The sequence below is a fragment of the Pezoporus occidentalis genome, unplaced genomic scaffold (genome assembly GCF_034315485.1).
Source record: "Pezoporus occidentalis ecotype Australia unplaced genomic scaffold, CSIRO_AGI_Poc_V1 ctg61, whole genome shotgun sequence".
Classification (NCBI taxonomy): Eukaryota; Metazoa; Chordata; class Aves; order Psittaciformes; family Psittacidae; genus Pezoporus; species Pezoporus occidentalis.
Genome location: NW_026915955.1, coordinates 2,469,600 through 2,490,301, shown reverse-complemented (window position 1 = coordinate 2,490,301; position 20,702 = coordinate 2,469,600). Strand labels below are relative to the sequence as shown.

The 20,702-nt window shown below is 35.1% G+C and overlaps 1 protein-coding gene across 4 annotated transcripts in view; it reads left to right on the top strand.

Annotated features, from left to right (window-relative positions):
• Positions 1-20,702, top strand: part of HBS1L (HBS1 like translational GTPase) — a 57,771-nt gene that overhangs the window by 8,453 nt on the left and 28,616 nt on the right. The window contains exon 5 of one of the 4 annotated variants that reach the window (XM_062639605.1): positions 337-1,830. The exons of the other annotated variants lie outside the window; for them this stretch is intronic. Coding sequence (XP_062495589.1) covers positions 337-1,811 — 1,475 coding nt within the window. The 3' untranslated portion in view covers positions 1,812-1,830. Of the gene's footprint in view, positions 1-336; positions 1,831-20,702 lie in introns of those variants that run through there. 4 annotated transcript variants of the gene reach the window in all.

Sequence of the window (20,702 nt, the reverse complement as noted above, 5' to 3'; positions counted from 1 at the left end):
TGTACTTCTATTACTTGTTTGTGAACTGACTTACCCAATACCTTCTTTTTTTTGCTAGTGTTTATGCAGTAACTTATTTTGATTTATGCTTAAACCTTCGTTATCTTTACTGTCATTGTTTGTCAATTCTTAAAGTTTCTTAGATATCTGTATTCAGTAGATACCTGTAGTTTAATTGTAGAACATTGCATATATTTGGGTAACACTTAGTAATTAAATGCCTTTTCATGTTTCTTTTTGATTTCTTTTTTGTTGCTGCTGTCAACGGTAAAAAACAATGGATGTTTCATTGTGACTGCATTTCCATCTGAAAATTATTGGCTATTGTAAGGTAAGGAGACTTACTTTGTTGTCCAGAAATGTGTATGGATACAGGCAGTTTCTTTTGTGCAGTAGAAAATGTTGCTGACACCACCAACAAACCTGGTTTTGGAAACTTGGCAGCCGGAAGTGTTTCAACTTGTTACTCTTTAATTACAAATGACAAAATGCTGCTTAATGCTGAAAAATCCAATATAACTTCACCTGAAAAGAAAGGATTCAAATCCTCTTCACTTGTTCATTCATCTTCTTTCAGTGATGATTTCTGTAAAGGATCATTTTGTGAACCTGTGAATAAACAGGCAGAGAATCAACCAGCAGAAAGTGTTAATGCATTAAGTTTGGTTCCTGACAGTGAAGATGTTTACTTTAGCATAGGAAGTGACATATCTGGAAATTCTTCCTTTAACAAGTTGGAATGCAAGGAAACAGAGGACTTGAAATCCTTGCTGATGCAGAATGTGGTTTGTGATTCTGTGAGTCCACTTGTTTCCTCAAATACTTCTGATTGTAAAAGCAGTGCAAGTTTTTACAGTCACCCGTGTTTAACAAGTACTTTAGGAAAATTGGTTCTTGGTAATGAAGTCAGTGATAGTGAAAATAGAAAGAATGAACTTTTTGATAATTTTTCTTCAGTTGTGCAAAGCAGAAAACAAGAAGGCTCCTCATCAGACATGGCTGCTTTGCCAGTGTTAAGGTCTGGAAATACATCATTGGCTGACTTACTTCAGGAGCACCAGGAAAGCAGTGCTAGCCACTGTTACTCTTTGGCTGACCTTTATACCCAGTCAACAGCAAATCTCACTGATAGGAAATTGGGAACCTCACCATTATCACAACTACTAAGTCAACCCCAAACTTCAGGTGGGATGTCAGAGCTAACAGGATCTTTGTCTTCTCTAACCCTCTGTCAAGATTCTCCGCTAAAGGAGGTTGCAAATTTGTCACTTTCGGATTTAATAGCAGAGACTATTGAAGTAGATAAAACTCAACAAAGGATGAACTTCTCCATGCTCAATGTTACTGAATTAAGGCCCTCTAAAAGAACCAACATTGATTTAAGTGTCCTTGTAAAAAATGCAGAAGTATCTGCAGAACAAAATGTGGTAGGACAGTCAAATGTCTTAAGCCCTGAAATTAAACTTTTAAAAGAAAACCAAGGAAAATGTTCTGGCTTTGCCAAAACAAATAAAAAACCCAAAAGAGCGCTTACTCCTAAGGGGCAGGATTTGTCACTTTCCTGGGTGAAGGCACTGCGTGCAAGACCTTCAGCTTTTGCTTTAACCTTGTGTCTCCGTTACCCTCCAAAAGGTTATAAGCGGCGCACAATTGGTGTACATAAAGCTTTCCTATACAGTAGACAAGTACAAGATGTAAAACCCAAGGAGACTGGTCCTTTAATTGCCATAACACCATTTGACTTCAAATCAGCATCTCCTGATGATATTGTGAAAGCTCACCAAAAAAGAGCTTTTACAAGAGAATACTAAAAAAAAACCAACAAACCAAAATCAGTGTTTATATATTGACATATTAAAAAAAAAATCATTTATAATCCACAGTTGAGGTTTTTTATTTTTTTTAATCGACATATTACAGTTTTCACTGTTTGGTAGCAAATTTGTGTGTAAACTTTGTTGCACTGATTATTTGTCTAATTTTCACTGACAATGTTTTTAACTTTGGCAGTCTTGAATTTCAGTATATACATATTGCATGTACAAGATTCTATAAACACTGTAAGACTTCTTGAAACATCTTTCTAGGTGTTGATGCAGTTCATTGGCAAGAACACTGAATTATTATTTTATAAAGTAATTTAGTTTTGCTATGTGGTGTATAGTTTGGGGAGTGGGAACCTCGTTTTATATTACAACTTTTAGTAAATGTTCTTAAAGATGGATTTTCTGATAAGGTATGTCACTAAATTGCCAGTTTTTGTAACTGATTATTTCCAGTCAATGTAATTATTCTATCTGTATTCTGATTACAATATTACAACAGAAATGTGTTTTTAAGACTCGCTCACCTCAGGTTTCGACAGTTTTAATTGTGGTAGGATATGTACAGCTGTTGATAGGACCAAACTCATAGGGAAGCAGGCAATTAAAATTGTGTGCACCTCCCATCAGCTGTCAAAATGTGATATTCAGAATTTTGAACCAGCTGTTTTGTGGGTATATACATGCTGCATGTATTAATTGGAAGTGTCACTAGGATTCCATGGTTTATTCTCAGTCTTTCAGGAAGATATTGGAACAAAAATGCTTTCAACTCTAGCATGAGAGTCTTTACTCAGTGGAAAAAAAAAAAAAAAAAGAGGCAAACCATAAGTGCTGTTTGTGTCTACAACTTGTCTGTTTTGGAGAAAGCTTTCTTCAGTAATGGAAATATATTTTTTCCTACTGTTTGCACCCATTGCTGTTACTTTGAATCTTTAGATGGAAGATCAGATCAGGACATTCTGCACTTATTTTTTTTTTTACCTGATAATTACCAGATTCTGGTGCCCTTGTTTGTCAGATTAGTACCTGCGTGTATATTTCAACTTTGCTTTTAGTACACATTACTACTTTTGATATATTTCCAGTGTGTCATTATTTTAGATTCTGAACAGCAATAAGTGCAATAAATGTACTGCTGCAACTGGAAGAATGCATTTGTTCATATACTGCCATACACTTATTCATGCTAAACTTGGCAGCTAGTATGGAACAGTAGATAAAATTTTCATCTAGTTTTAATACAATTTTTGTTGAGCGTGTTACATCAAAAAGAAGACAACAGCTTTAGGTTTATTCCTGACTTCAGGTTGCGCTACAGTTTAGTTTTTAAATAAAAATAAAACATGTTCCAGTGCTCTCAGGTACATATTTTATGTTCTGTATATTTTGCTTGTTTGTCTAGTTGATGCTCTTGTCATTTAGGGCTATGAGCAGTGTGACCTGTGACCTCTTGAATGAAATTAATGTTTCTTACTCTTGCTAATAAAAGTTTTATATAATGACAGTGCTGCAATGTTTATGTTCTAGTAGACATGTTAATCTAGTCATTTGTTATCTGAGTGCCTTAAAGCATTGAAGTGTAAATAATACAATTCTGTGTATGTACTATGATCTGGTAAGTTCATAAGCAGGAATACGATTTATTTCCTCAGAAGATTTCCTATACAAGTCTGACATACTGTTTTTTTATTTATTAGTTTTAATAACAAATTCTGGTTTTCGAACAACATGAAACACTTTTCAGCAATCAGTTTCTCTATAGTTAGTCCGGATACTAACTTTCCGCTGCTTGGAAATCCAGGTCTGTTTTTCCCACTGAGGTAAAATGTCTTATTTGGAGAGTTTATTAAAGTTCAGTTTTTCCAAAATCTCTTCTAGTAGAGAAATTCTAATTGTTAGAAGTAATTAATGCAGAGTTTGGCATCGTCATTCCTGGTGTATTTTTAGGTAGTTTTGTTTTCTTATGTTCCAGATACTCTTAAGTACCTAATTAATTGTAGATAGAGATTTTTAATACATGCAGGGGTTTTCCCCTCTTAATCTTTTCTTTTATGCTTGTTGAACTTCCCTTTGGTTTGGTCTGTTTTCTCATTCTCCTGGCTGCTGTTCTTTGCATAAAACCTATTAGCATTTTTAATAATTTTAGAGCCTGAACTGGACATACACCTAAATGTATGTCCTGTGGGTTCCACTGCAAAGTATGTACAGGTAGTAGGTGGCAATGTATAGTATTTGGACCTCAGTTTTGCCATAGCTTTCATGCAGATTGAAGTTCAAACTGAAACCAAAGTGCATCAGCATTATGTATTTATCGTGGATCTTACTGTGGGATTGATACCTTAGTAAACAACTTTGGATCTTGTTAGGTAGCTAGATTTTAATATTAAAATACTTTTTCATTTGCATTTGTTTCCCTGGTTTTTGTCATGAAGAAGCAATTCATGCTGTTTGGTGTAAAAGCAGTAGGGGAGGGATTTTTCTTCTGTTTGTAACCCTTAATCCTTGAATTAGTACAAACCTGCAGGCTGAATGCTGCAGAAGATGCCTAAGTGGTGGATAAACCTGAATTCCAGTTGGAGTAAATAATAAATAATCTCTTCAGTGGAGATTATTTCCATGCTTGGAAAATTTTACAGTTCTGTTTTTATATACAAAACTTAATATGTCACTTTGCTTTTTAATTGAAACTGGTATTTTAATAATTTCCTTAGTTATTCCTTAATTTCTTTACTGAGAACCAGGTTTGTGTCATCACAGGTTTAATTGTCTTAGAAGGTCGCATAATACTGTGTTATAAGGCATTTTTGTGTATTAGGTCTGGCCTTTGCACTGAAATGTTTCTGCATAATGGATGTTAGAATTCTAAATCTGCTTATTTTATGCTTAACACAGTGAGCTTATTTTATTGATGTATAACTTCCCCCGTAATTTTGCAGCTACTGTGTATCTTTGTGTAATATGGATTGTGTTATTTGTTTAGGAATTCACACATTAACATTGCAAAGTGCTTGTGTCTGTGTTTGCATATAGACATCAAAAAAATGTTAAACTACATAGACATACTAAATCTGGTATTCAGACAGTATACCCTTAAGGTATTTTGTACATTACATTTATTTTGTGCATAATTTTTAAGTGGCTGCTGAGTATCTTTAATACGGAATTAACTTCTGGACATTGCTTTATGTACTGAAATAAAATACATATTCTTAAAGGACTGACTTAGTTATAATTTCTTGTTAACTTTCCTGATAGAAATAAATTGCTACTGAATGTTCTATAATGATTGTATCTACTGTGGAAAAAGGCTCCAGTTCTTGCCTAGGTTTGCACAGGTATACTTCTTTCCTGGGAAGATTCCTTTGGAAAAATTAAGGCAAAAAGTGTGTCTTCAGATACCATATTAAGGTTCCAGTTTCCTTTTGGTTAGAAGCGGGTTTCTCAGTATTTTTTTAGATGATTTTGGTAGCAAGTTTTTGAACCTAATTTGGATTGTAAAAAGGAAATGGCAATTGTCTAAAGTTCTCAAGCCGTATGTTACAGCAGAAATTAGAGCTACTGGAACTGATTTCTTAAAATCAGCATTCTTAAAATGTCTCTAAATACCTGTAAATACCTGTTCCGTTTTTCTCTCTTAGATTTCCTTTTTCTAGCTGATTTCTATATGAACTCATTTTGGAAAACCAGGGCAAATTGAAATTGAAGTATGAGAAGAGCAGGAAAGTAATAACTCCTGTTGGGATATCAAAAATGGCTGATGCTTTGTACCCTTTGGGATGTGACTAAACATAATTACACTTAGTGTTTTTCTTAATTAAAATAGAAAATGGTAGGAGCATGAGCTTCAAATTTAAAAAACCCAGTGGGTTTAAAACTTCACATACCTGGTTTTTACTTTTTAGTCAGGAAATCTCTCATTGAATTATTCAGACAGTTTTCAGGATCTTAAGCTTAGAGGTAGCAAGCTACATGAATTTCGGGAACTGTTGAGCAATAATATTTTAAGATCTTATTTCTAGGAGGCTAACTGGTGCAAGAAGGTAGTCTTAGCAATTTTGTGCTTTGCCCTATCTCCTCCAACTGTGTCCTTCAGAGATATTTTTCAATAATCAGCAATTTCTGAAAATTTAAACGTACAGAGAAAGTTAAAGAATCAAGTGAACAGCTATACAAACTCAAAAATGAATATCTATACAAAAGATTTGTGTGAAGGTATGATACAGATTGTCTTTAGAAAATGTATATAGTTTATTACAGTGCCTTTATTCAAGGACAGCAGTTAATAATTACACACACAACCATTCACATCTCTTTCAAATCTAAAGTGCTCAGCTTTTCAAAGTTGTAAAAATGTTTTTTATATTAAACATTGATTATGAATTGTGATTGGGTGGAAAAAACAAAGGAAAATCTCCAGCACACTGTAGTTTATGCAGTAAAAATAAACTTCATGAAGTGCTGAAAGGAGATGCTTCTCTGCTTTTTGATTCCTGTGGAAATTGAATTTTTATGGATAACATATCTATTTTTGGTATGTGTGAAGTGTAGACAGCTGATAAACTCTTAAGCAGATTTTGTGTTGAGTTCACTGTGTCCATACTACTGTGTAGATGATGAGGAAATGTCATTAGTCCAAGTTACCTAAATTTTTTTTTGAAAACTAGTGTGTTGAGTCTGCACTGGAAAACAATATGATGGAACAAAAATCAAAGCCAGTGGTAATCGATTTATTTCTTGAAGCAAGCTTTCTTGTTCTTCCTAGATTGTTATCTTCAAGCAGTTCTGTGGGAATAGGTCTCTCTTTTAGTATTGCTGTACCCTACAGCCAGTTTCTCCTTTGTGCAGACTGTTGAAGTATGAATTCTTACCAAAGTAAAAGGTAATTGCAGTTTGCGATTTCAGGTGATTGTTGAGATAATTCTTATGACATGGTTCATAGGTTTCTGTGTCTCTGTCATCATGAAAGTGTTCTTTATCTGTTTTGTGGACATGTGACTTAAAAATGGTCCATTAAAATCAATTGTCACTGACTCCTGAGTTATATCTGTGGTTTGTTGGCCAGTTAATTGATTTGGATGCTTAATGTTGGTAGGGTTCCTTAGAAAATAGCACGTTGCCCTTCTCTACAGCTTTCTGGTAATAAAATGACCAGAGGTGACTAGAACCATAAAATAGTTGTCTGCAGAGTTGAAAATGATACATTTTGAAAGAGAACTAATGAACCATTTGTTAAGAATTACAGACTTATAAAGGCATAGTGAAAATTGTCTTGCTCATTATAATGAGAATATGGAGATTTTAGAGAAGAGTTTCCTGTGAAGTATCTACTCATCATCATGTCAATGTATGGAGGTAATAACTAATGAAGATGGTCATTATTTTAATATTTCATTTGGCTGTTTTGAGTCTTCTTTTGTCCATAAAGTCAAAGAATATATGTGTGTGTGTATATATATGTATGATTTTTTTTAATTTTTTTTTTCAACTGGTGTCAGAAGTTTTTGGCATATATAGTGTTTCTTAGGCATCCTTTGCTTCTGTCTCAGCAGTGGGTATTAGTGATGTTCAGAGATTGCAATTTAAAATACACTATTATGATAAGTTTGCTTTCATTATAGTCAAGAGGAGTAACGATTTTTATTTGATGAAATTTAGATAATAGTTACAGGCTCTCTGAGAAAACTTTCTTAAAGTTCAGATTTCTAGAAAATGTTTATGTAAATATGGCACCCTCTTTGTCAAAAGGCTCTGCATTCTGTGCATATTCATTTCATTTCTGCTTGCTTTTTCTAGCTAAGCTACATTTTATTTTTTTTTGTCCCTGTTAGTGTTGGAGAACAAATGCAGATACTGCTGAGTGAGATAGATTCTGTTCCATTTCAGGCACCATTAAAGGAATTGTTAACCACTTTATGACACTTAGATTTTTGATTTTAGTGAATCATGAGCGAGAAGGAGGTCAGATGTCTGTAAATGTGCAGTCCTTGCAGGAAATAAAAACTACTGTGAACTGAGCATATTTGATTGTTGTTGGGGTAGGAAGGAATCTAGTCTTTTTTTTTTTTTTTTAGATGAAATCATTCCTGTAGTTGAGCTATTTTTTGCTATTTATTATATGGTAATTTCTCAGGAGTAGCATCAAGAACAGGACCTTTTTTAGGGCTATATATGTAAATATTTAGTAAGAAACAAGCTTTACATTAAAGAGTCAAAATTGAAATAAAAGCACAGGAAGTTGAAAAGCCTTACTCATGATAAGCCAGATAGTCTAGAAATAAAGTGCAGGTCTCAAGCTTAAGTCTAGTTTTCTAAATATTGGACTATACTGCTATGCTTGCAGCTGTTAATAGAGAAGCAGTTATTTCTTCACTGGAATTAATTTTTGGTTTTTATTAATCTGTATGAATTCAGGTTTTTGATGTAGCTGTTGAGACAATGTGGGCAGTTGCAAGAATACAAGCCACAAGTAAAATTAGTAGATGCTTAGCTAGCATTTTGCTCATGTTGTTTATATTTCAAGTTTCTAGAATTCTTCTTTTGCCTCTCCTGTGTAAATGTCTTCCTTCATTTTTGCTTTACATCAGTGACAGATAAGCAAAAATCACACAAACATCACCACAATGTTACTTAATGCAATTAGCTTTTTCTTCAGCTGAATGCAGCAAGGTTTGGTTTTGGTTCAGAATGCTTGTGCTAACTTTTCTTTAATGTATCATTTCGTAAATACTTGCTAATAATTATGAGAGCCCCGTGTACTTAATGGAGCTCAGATATGGCATGTATTCAGTCTGTGACAAAGAGAATGTGTTCTTTACTGAATGGAAACGTTTGAAATCTCACATGACAGATGTTATATCTGAAATCATGGAAAGTAATGAATTTAAGACTTCTGTGTTTTTTGTAAGAAAATTCTATACACAGACCTCGAGAAGTTACTGAATCTTGACACTGAGGTACTGTGTGGGTTTTAGAAAGGAAGTGGCTTATTTCAGGGAAAAATGTGTCACCAGCAATGAAAAGCTTTCTAAAATCCTTTGAGATACCTTTTTTGAAGATTCTCCTCATACATACTGTACACCTACACTGGAAAAAGTGACACTCCAGTTTTTTTCCGAGTTTTCTTTTATGGACTTTTAACACTAGTTTGATTTCCTTTTTTTTTCTGACAAAGTGTAAACCAATACAAAATCCATAATTTTCATAGTTGACTATATAATGTATGAAAGTTAGGTGTTTAGAAGCTAAGAGAGCTTAGATCAAAATAAAAATGATTGTGTTCTTAGAACCTTGGGATTCCAGAAGAACAAGAAATCCTTGGGAAACAGTGGATGTACTTGTTCTTACAATAGCCTTCTATCTCAGTCCCTTCAAGTCATGGTCAGGATCAACCATCAGTTGGTTTTCTGTGTCTCTTTAGAAGGTAAAGTGAAGAATTCACTAAGTTCTTAGGTGTGATTGCTGGAGTGCCAGAAAGGTGTGACTGGAGTCGCTTTTAGTTAAAATCCTGTTAAGTTTTAAGGATGAATGATTGCTGCTCTAGTGCCGTTATATATCAGTTTAAACATTGTAAGTTCTACCTGAAGTTTACACTTGAGTACTTAAAGCAAGGATGTTGACAAGGCTAAGAGAATAGTATTTTGCAGTTGTAAACCAATGCATTTCAGCTCTAGAAACTTGCAAGACATCTAAACATTAGCAGTATAGGCATGTCAAATCCAAAATTGTGGGTGTATAAGAAACTGTTTAAAATATAGCAGTTACTGATGAAAAAGAGCTTGAATGCTAACAGGAAACACATGTAAAAATTCAGAAATTAAGTTAAAAGGTAATTACAGTGATTATGCTAGATGTCTGTCACTGCAAATACTGTTGTTCGTTCCCTGTAAAATTTCCATTATTAATACCTACTTTATCTCTGTGCAGCCTTCTGGATGTGTTTCTACAATATCATGTTTTGTTTTTTTTAGTCTGTGGTTCGGTGTTGTTATAAAACATCTTAGTTTTGCAGTCTACATGCCAACAGAAATGCCAAGCACCCACTTCTGTTTGTACCTGAACTGGTTTCTTCTTGGGTGACAGAATACCTGTTTTTCATCGTTTTGGCTTCTGTATTCTTTCATAAAGCTTTACATTTTGGTCTTCAGGGTGGACAATTTAACAAATGCTTAAAACGCATATATATACACAAATGCTTAAAATCCTCCCTCCTGTTATACTTCTGACATTTGAAATGGCCATTAAACTCAAAACTCATTCTACTGTCAGAATCCCTCTTAGAAATTCATGCTCAAAATGTGAAAACTTTGGAAAATTGGGTAAATTCCACATGGAAAATACATGTGCCTGCAGAAGGTGCAATGCCGAGTTGGCAGAGATGTGGAAGAGCTTTGACTGATTGTTACTTTGGTTCTTCCGTATTTTTACTGCATATAAAAGCTCAGCCTAGATGGAAATTTTATATCTAATTAATTCCAAAAAATGAATTGAAATTGTTTCAGGTACTCCCCAAAACTTCCTATTTGAGTCCTTGTTACCCCTTTCTGTGGTTTCAGCATCATACTTTCCTATTTTTGATGTTCTTGTCTTCCCTGTTACTGACCCACATCAGCAGGAAAATTACTATCTTTGCTTGTCAGCTGGGCAAGATAGTGAAGCTGCATATACACCAAGTACTAAAGTTGAAAAAAGTAAAGTGCTGATTTTTAATAATTTTTCAAGGCCAAATTGTTATTTGAATTTTATGCTTTTTTCTCTGATAAAATATGTATACAAACAAATAGTTGTAAGGTTGTGGATGCCATCTGTGTGCTTCCAGGTACTACTGTAAATGTGGAGTGTCTACTCTTTCGCTGCATTGAGAAAAACAAGCAGTGAACTTGAGTCCATGCACGTTCTTCTCTGAAATCACAATAGAGTGAAATGCACTGGTTCAGACTGCCAAGTGAACTCTTCCTGGCATTCATCTGCATCTGATAAATCTTGGAAAGTACAGGTTATATTTTACTATAGTAATTTCTTCTAAAATAGAAGATATGCAGCTTTTTCTAAATCAGTTTGTGCCTCTGATTTTGGTAATGAGCAGAGCCTCCAGTGCTGTGTTTCACATCACAGCTATACATAGGCTGTTATTTTCCAAGTATAAGTCTCCCTTACTCTAGATTATGGCAGTGCTCAGCCTCCATTTTTTTCTAGACTTAATTAAACAAATTAATCTTTGATAATTCTGGAATTCAGATGTGTTTGGCTAGTGCCAGAGGAGTTCATAGGAAAATGTGGCATAAGGAAATTTTCAGAGTAATAATAAATAAATAATGCAAGTGTAGATAAGTAATGCAGGTAATGTAAAACATGCTGCAGTTAGAAAGGGAAAATGAATATATTTCTTATACTGCAGGGTGTGGCAGTTTTTATAAACTTTTCCTGAATTTTAATACAGAACAGTGTGGGGGTTTTTAATCTATTTTATGCTTGTCCAAAGGTCTGCTATGTGTGTCAAGCAGCTTATAATTTACCTTTCTTACTTCAACTTGGCCAGTATCTGCAGTCTTGCAACAGTTTCCGTGTTTAAATACAATTGGATCTTATTTCTAGGATTTTATATCACTTAAGCTATTGAAAGCCTACTGCTAGCTTAATCATCTGATTAATGCTAGATTCACTAAATCAGTAATAATGTCCATTGTTACTGGTGGCATCACAATGTGTTTCTTATGGAATGATGCCTCTCTCATGTATAATCTGTTGTAGCCAAGTTAGTACAAATAGTAGGGTGTATAGTGGTGGTCCAGGGAAATTGCCTTCATGACTTTTCAGATAGCTTAAAATTTGTGTCTAGAATTGTAGTAATAGATATGTGAACTTGTTTTCTTTATTTGTCTGGTAATACATTTTTCTCACTGCTGAAGTGCTGGACTGCAGATACATTAAGTATGCTTGATCAGCCTACTGCATTGATGGAGCTGGAGTTCGTTTTGCAAGTTAGATTCAGAGATCTTTAGCAGTTTCACACCTAGGTTTGAAAGACTCCTTGTGTTGCCACTAACACATTTCAGTAACAAAGAATGCTAAAGCTTTTATTTCTCTATGTTCTTTTTATTTTTTAATAACCTTTTCTTCCTCTGCATTTTTACCCTTCCTTAAACGTACTTTTTACATGAATAGGGCAAGATAGTGTGCAAACTAATTGTATTTATTTAAGGAATGAGCAGGGTGGCTTTGATTAGAGTTAAAGGAAGCAGTAAAAGTAGATGTTGGAGCTTGTTGATATTATGGACAAGACAAAAAGAATTTTACAGAAACAAACTAGAAGAAAGTTACGTGTCAGTAAAATATGCCTTAGTAGTTTCAAACCGTTTATCTTACAGCCTGCATTTCAAACCATGTTTGCAGAATGTGGTACTCTTTTCCTATGGATATGTTTAGTTATTATCTTCGTGAAGACAGCTGCTGTTGAGTAGATCTGTGTGTGAATCTACTTAACTTCTTTCTGTGTAGCAGTGAGGACAAAACTAAGATTGTACTGTTTTTTTTTTTTTTTTTTTCCCTTTTTTTTTTTTTTTTTTTTTTACTGCCTTCGAATGGCAGGAGTTGCTGGAGTTTTGGAGGTATATACAGAAAAGAGCCATTAACAGCACATGAGTATCTGGAAAGTGTGCCAGGTGCTAGTGGTGATGTAGCTAGCTATATCAGAAAAGCTGAGCTTTGAATCCCAGTAGTAAGGTAGAATAAAATGCTGGTTCTCTAGAATAATTATGACCAGTGAAGGTCTTTTCCAGTAGAGAGCAGTCATGGGTGGAATAACAGATCTTCATATACCCCGTCGTTATAGACATGGTACCAAAACCAGATAGATAAGAATGTAACCAGACTTTAAGCCTTATTTCCCTTTGTTTCTCTTCTGATTTTCCACCATGAGTGGAAAATAGCAATAAGGAGAGGAGTAAGACTATGGATGACAATGAGAAGATGTTCAGATTTTAAGTGGTATCTAATATAAAAAAATAAGGAGATTACACTGCTAACCAGTAGCACATTGTAAAATTGGTAGGATGCGAGCATGTTTTAGAAATGCCTTATTTGATGGTGCACCTACAGCCTTTGGTTTCATGATGTAAAAACACACTGAAAGCAAAATACAGCTAGAAGGAGGAAATCTTAAATGTTTTTCTCCTGGTGTTACCTTTTAAAATGGATGTTGAATATCTACAGAATACTTAACTGTCTCATCTACATCAAAATAATTTCTAGATCTCATTTTTATTATGTCAGGCTGAATCAAATATAAGAAAAACTCAAAACTCTAAGTAGAGTTTCTGAAATTTCTATTGAAGAACTGTGATCCTGCAATTAATTATGTTTTTTTTTAAAGCTATGTAATATTTTGTAGCTAATGGCATAAAACATCTCCCCATAATCTGAAATTGTGGAACACTTAAGGAGGAGAAGAGCAGGTAGTTGATCAGTATTAGTCTCTAATTTGGAGAAGGAAAAAAAAAAGAGTAAAACCGGCACCTTGTTAATTATTTTGCTTGGTTTTGATAAGTGTGTGTGTTCTGCTTCATTATTTTACATTTAGTTCTATTAAAATGAGTACTGTCAAAGGTGTATGTTCACTCAGCAAATTTCCTTTGAACAGATTGTGTGAAATGTTTAAGTAATTTGTATGTGCAAAGGAGAACAATGCATTTTTAATGCCTCGTTTCCAAGTTCTTCTTTCTTAACATTTGTTCTTTCTGATACATTAAAAATACTAAAAATCAGATCATGTTTAATATTTTGTTTTCTTTTCAAAGTAATTATTCAGGTGGCCTTTAAATGTATGCATTAAACTGTTTAAGATTCACAGCTTTTTAAAATAGACTCAGTTAATATATCATTTAACTTCCTATAAGATTATACATTTCCAGTAGCTGCCTGTATGAAGAGACTGGTTGAAATAGCAAAAGAGGTAGGATTTTCAAGTTAGAGTACTTTCAAGCTATGCTGTTTTGTAAAACCTTTTAAAGTATTTCCTAGTCTATCCTCTGTTTTGTAATTCAGCTCTTTTATGAAGGACTTATCAGTCGCTAGGTCTGAAGTTCTATATTTTGGGCTCATGAGCTACCTTTTGCATCATTCCATCAGCAGTATTAATTCATGTGAGCAGACATCTTGTTTTTTTCTTTTACAGTTTTATTTACAATAGTTAGCACTTAAGTAAAGGCATTCATGTGCACAGTTAGAAATATTTGCTCTGAAAAAAATTCTCATTGTCTTCGGTGCACATGGGCAGACACTGTTCTGCTAGGCTGAAAAAGTGAGAGCACTTACTATGTGTAGCATGCTAGTTCCTATCTCACTGCTTATACTTGTTTGGAAGATTTTTGATTTTTTTATTATTCAGAGAAAAAGGCCTTGCATATTCACTGATCTGGAGGCCTGGCACAGAACATAAATAATTTCTGCAAAGCAGGCAAGCTTGTAGAATGTCAGTCTTGTGTTTTACTGGTTTCATCTCTATTGGAGCTTGCCTTCCAGAATCATTATTTCCATTATGGTGAATACTTTCAGCTTTTTCCTTGTCAGTTTCCTCAATTTGTTAAAATCGTTCATGTTCAAGAAACACAAACACTAAATGTTGTTCTTGACAATTTGGAAAATGTGTCTAATTTCTTTGGTCAAAATAGTACCTTTTAAAGATTTTTATTTTGGGATTTATAATACCACAGTATTTTGTCGTGATACTGCTTGTTAGCAATAACTTTTTGTTTGTGCTCTTGTTATAGAGAGTCAGAGTGCTCTTTGGTACGTTTTTTTTTTATAAGAATATCGTTCATGTAGCGAAAGTTCTGTAACTTGTCTTTGTACTTTATTATCTTTTTCTTCAATAGCCGTTTTCTGTCTTAATGGAAGCAATGAACTGTAATGCTCTTGTTGAGCTCAAGTCTCCACAATGGTTATGGATTAAGAATTTAAATAGCATTTAAGTATTTGTATCAGAAATGAAGGCTTGGTTGGTTATAGTAAGGACTTTGTACCTAGTTTTACCAGATCCCAGAGAACTGCCCTAACTACTTGGTTTGGAAAGATGTTTCTGCCTCTGTTGAGTAGGAGGTGGTGGGCATGGCAAGGATGATCAAGAAGTCAGTTTTGTCACAATGCAAAGTAAAACTCTTGAAAGATGAACTGTTCCACATAATGTACATCCATTTTTTTTTCATCTCATTTCTGTTGGCAGTCTCATACCACCATTCCTACCATCTTTAATGAAATTCTAATGCATACTGTCATTTCCCTTCATCTTTGTTATAGGTAAAGCTTTCCAAATTGGAGTCTTCAGCGAACTTTTTGTAAAATATGGAAGTAGAGTATGTCTATCTTTTCTCTTTTTAAGGAAAAACCCACAAACTAAACAGCGACATTTCTGAGGATTTGCTGTTTAATTACCATGACCTTGCAAGCAGAATTACAAAAGTCAGTATCAATCAGTGAGTCTGTCTCCCTTAACTCATGCACAGTTCCTGTTTTTTTGTTATTAAATGCATTTGTGTTTCAATTTACACTAAGAGTGTGTGTATACATAGTGTTTTCAATAATTGCTGTAGTGCTGGACCTTGATTTCCACCCCCCACCCCCCCTTTAAACCATACTCAATCTGTTAAACATTTTTGATTCTTTGAAATCATGTCACACGTAAGTCCCTAAACTGCTTTTTTTCAGTAGCTGATAAATTCTTGATAAATGATTAGGTTATTGTTTTGGTCCTCTGAAGCCACAAATCATCCACTCTGAAATGTGCTTTATGCTGTGACACTGTGATCTGCTCTGCCATCCTTGAAACCATGAAGGGGCATTGAGTGAATGTATTTTTCTTACACATGGCTAACTTTTCAGAGAAATAAAAAAAGTGAATGCGTGGACTGTCAGGTTTTTGGTGTGCTTTTCTTATTCACTATTCTTGTATTTGAACTTCTTTTTCATACTGAAGTAATTTTGGTGCATAAACGGAAGTTGTGGATCAGGAAAGCTTTCTTCTGTAAAATGCCTTGCAGTCCTGCAGTAGATAACATCAAAGGCGTGATGTTTCTGAATTACCTGGATGATGTGCAGAGAAATAGCACCATCCTCTGGCATTATAATATTGGCTAAGAATTAAACATGAAATTGCTGTCTGTTATTTTCGGACATTCAGTATAATTGTAATAGATTGTACATATTGTACTTTCAGTTTTGCATACTCATTTTGGGCTAAGTTTTTAACAGAAATTCTGTAATTTGCATGGACTCTGTGTATTCTGTCGATTAAGTGGCTGGCTAAAAGGGCTGTCTTTTTACAGTTACCTTGCCCATAATGCTGACTCTGGTCTTTACATGACTATTTATGGCAGGAAGTTGCACTTCAGAAATACCATACTGAGCTTTTTCTGAATCTCAGTGAAAGACTATTCACAGTCATTTAAGAAAAATTCGTTGAATTAGAGAATACCACCAACGACTTGTGTATGTGTGGGAGAGTAAAGATGCTGTTACAGAACAACTGCAAATGTCTAATAAATTATTTTTACGGTGGATTGTATCTTCAGTTATGGATTGAGAAGGGGCATCATTGGCATTGCTGGAGTGCAAAGCAATGCGCCTCCCACAAATAAAGTTTCATTAGCTGCAGGATGAGTTATGCTAAGTTACGATTATGTGAAGGGCTGGATTTTAGTCCATTTAAGCATATGCAGTAGGTATGGGAAATACTGTAGGGACATTCTTTAAAAACAACTTGGTGGATGAGAAAGTCACTCTTGATTGTTGTGAATTTCTATTGGACCTTTACCTGTTTACGTGTCGGAAACATCAAAAGAAGGCAGCTCATGTTTGTGTAATCTCTAGAATAAAACACACACCCTCTCCAGTCCGCCTTTCGCTACAGTAGATCTCTGTTCTTTTACACGGGAGGTGTTGGCTTAGTGAAACTGGAAATCTTAAGACTTTTATCTCGGTGACAGTGCCTTTCTTTCCCCTAATATATTAACTGTGAATGTAAACTAGATCGATTATCTGTGTTTCTGGAAAGACCATACCAGTGATCTATGTACATAGCTGAACATTTGTTGTCCTTTGCTGGCTGCTGTATTCTGTATCATTTGGCTTCAGTTGAGGAGGGAATGTTGACAGGAAGAGAAGTGGTGAGAGTCCAGAAATTTTTGCGAAGTTTCAGGCAGGAAAGAAAATGTGTTATTGCCCTGTTATAATGCATTCCACCCCATCCACTTCAACGTCATCTAATGTTAATGTCTGTGTCCTTCTCATCCATTGATTTATTTAGTCATGTTAAATTTTTCATTTAATTCCTGGTTTTGCCATAAACACATTGCCTCCTGTCATTCCGAGTTTTCATTGCAGTTTATTTTTTTCCACTTATCATTCCAAATCCCTGATGTAGCCATTCCCAGTTTCCTACTGACTTACTATTATACTAACCATGATTATTTTCCATGTTCACTTTTTTCCTACCCATAATTTGTGTTCAGTTTCAGTTCTGATCTTCTTCCCTTGTTCATGTTTAGCTCTGCGTGTAACTTGTCACTGATTATGCAGCCTCTTACTTTCTCCCTCTCCTTACACACAGTTTTTCTCCAACTTAGGTTGTTAACAATATTGCCAGTATTTTCATAGTCACAGTAACTTCTATTTTGTCTTCTTTGTTTTACTGATTTTCTTTCTTCTAGTCCTTGTCTGTCCTTGATAATCTGCTTGTTTTACTAATTGCCAATGCTCATTATACCCACTGGTTTTGCTACTTCTTATGATTATCCAAGGTAGATTCATGCTTCCAGTTAGTAAGCTGTGGTAGAAAACTATGGAGACCACAGGGGAGGTGGAATTTGCTTTAAGGTGACACAGCTGAGTCCAGCCTAGTCAAAAATAGCCACAGCAGCTACATACTGAGTGTTGATGAAGTATGTTGGGGTTTTAGTTGTTAAAACTTCAGTCATAAGAGCAAGTGTACACTGTTCTCAAAGGTCAAATTAGTGGATTTTCAGAAGGTAAAAAGATCACTTGAAAGATTTCATTTATGCAAACAGTATTTTCTTCATGTGTCATTTATGGAAATAAACAATTCTGTGTGATCTTTTTTCTTCCAGTTTCCTTGTTCTCCCTTTAAAAAGTTAACCCCAGGCAGGTACCTTACTTGAACAAATTAACTTTTGGACAAAGGATTTTAATGAACTGAAAGTTGCAAGCATTGGAAGTACAGCCTGAGCAGCGACAAGTGCCAGTTGACTGTAACAGGGATGACTGCCAGCCCTTCTTACTGTGCCTGCTGTACTCATCCAGTTGTTGAAGCTGCATGTAGTGAAACAAACTGTTTCTGGAACTTCAGTCTTGAGGGTACCAAGTTTATTATGCTGTTTGTGTGTTGTGAGCCACAAAAAATAGGCCTGTGTAGACAGGCTAAGAAAGTTGGGACTGTTCAGCCTGGAGAAGAGAAGGCTGAGTGGAGACCTCATAGCAGCCTTCCAGTATCTGAAGGGGACCTACAAGGATACTTGGAGAGGGACTGTTCATTAGGGGCTGTAGTGACAGGACAAGGGGTAATGTTAAGTTTAAACTTAAACATGGGAAGTTCAGGTTAGATATAAGGAAGAAATCCTTTACTGTGAGGGTGGTGAGGCACTGGAACAGGTTGCCCAAAGACATGGTAAATGCTCCATCCCTGGCAATGTTCAGGGCCAGGTTGGACAGAGCCTTGGGTGACATGGTCTGGTGGGATGTGTCCCTGCCCATGGCAGTGGGGCTAGAACTAGATAATCTTAAGGTCCTTTCTAACCCTAACCATTCTGTGACTCTGTGTTGGAGATCACTCAACAGCCTGCTGTATCCCTCCTCCCTCCTGCTGTATCAAACCTTACAAAACAAAATTCTTGCAGTCAGGTGCAAAGAGATGTTTTCATTTTCAGCCTTTTTCAGTGAAAATGCTGACTGCCAGTTCCACGGGGGAAAAAGATTAAAAAGTCATATTCACCATCTGAAACTTTGCAGAGAAGGTAATACTTATGACAACAAGACAATGTTACTTGGAAAGCCCCTGCCTTTGGTTTCTATTAGGAAATAACCTTTCTTTTAAAAAGTTCAGCGTTCTTGTTTGGAGAAATGCTTTTAAGTAGTATCTTTAGAATGGCTGTGTCTTAGTACTGGGGGTGACTTAGGAAGTTGCCTTTTCTATTTTCTATTTTGGACTGTTGCATTATTGTCGGAAGTTCTTTGGGTGTTGTGGAGCACCCATTTGTATATTACAATTCATAATAATATAATGGCATGCATTTCCCAAAATGGATATTTTTGAACTGGTATAATTTAAATTATGAAGTAACATTTTATTTTAACTTTTTTTCACATCACATTTTTATTAGAACTAGGTGGTGTTTCTACTATCAGAGGTGCTCTTTGGAGGGCTGCTTTCTAGGACCAAAGAAGTTTGGGAGAGACTTTTCTAAATAGTTCAGTTTTTCCTTTCCCAGGTACCCCATACTGCTTTATATATTTGCATAATAAAGGATTTTTTTATGTTGAGCTTACTCTCATGTGTGACTTTGTCACTGATCTTTTACATCCAAAGAAATTTAAGTAGTGGCCTATAGAGATGAGTGCACAGCAAATTACATGCAGGTGGAATGGCTTAAAGATTAGCAAATTTAGGAAACCTGGGATCTTCTAATTTTAGTAGTTGTCTTATGTGCTGGTGGGACATGGTTGAGAGTCCTGGACTTCTGATATTGTTCCCAGAGCTATCGTATGTTGGTAATACTAGTACTCAGTATTGCTGTCACTGAAGATCCAGTGTGCTCTGTGGCAAACTTCATTAAACTTCACTGCAGGTTGATGCCATGTCCTGTAGCATTTTGTAGAATTTATGAGTGTCAAATAATTCAGTTGAATACATATATTTTTAATAATCTTTTTAGTTAGACAAACTTCTGTATTTCCTTGTCTTACTATTTTTTCTTAAGTGATACGAAGTTTGATGGGAGAAAAATACTGGTTTTAAGGCAAGTGAAATGTTTTAGTTAAAGGCTAGAAGCCTTAGTTCTAAATCATAGCACAGCTTATAGTAAGGGAAGTGTTACTTTGAAAGAGGCCTCAGTTATTAAATCTTTTCAGACAGAACTGTCTCTTCTATGCTTCTGTTGTCACTAATATACTTAATAGTTGCACTGCCAGTAGTGTATGCAAAAAAAAAATTACTCTTTTATTAGTGAGTCACAAAACATACATAGAACAAGCTCATGAAATGGTGCACAAAACCAGTGCACTGTCTTTTTCGTTTCATGCAATTGATGGCTGTTGCTGTGTAATTGTTAGACAGAGGTGCAAGTGGCTTGCTTGTGGTTATATAGAAAGTCTGTAGCAGAGTAAAGGATGCAAATTGTATCTGCTAGCTCAGAAAGCATGGTGTTAGATGCATATTTTTCCATGGCAGTGCTAGTTTAGACAGTGCAAGGAAGGACCTGCTTAAGTAAATTAATTCTTTCTATTTAGTGTCAGTAACATCTAGGCTCTCTAGCCCCATTCAAAATTGAAATAGTATGCAGCTTTCTTTAAGTGCCTGTACCATTTTTGAAAATAGAAGAATCCATATAAAGCAAGTAAAAATTTCAAAAGCATGTCAATGACTTAAAGCTTTAAAGAAAAGAAATTTCAATCTGACTAGTTAATTAATATATAATTCCCTTGGAGGTGACTTCCTTTGCCAGTGCTGTTACACTGCTAGTTGTTTCGTGTGAGATTGTCACCTGAAAAAACATTTACTCAAGACATGCTTAGCATTCACATTCTTCCTTCCTTGTTTCTCAGGCTGAATTCAGGCATATTAAAAATTCTGGTTCATCTTATCAGAAGTAGGCT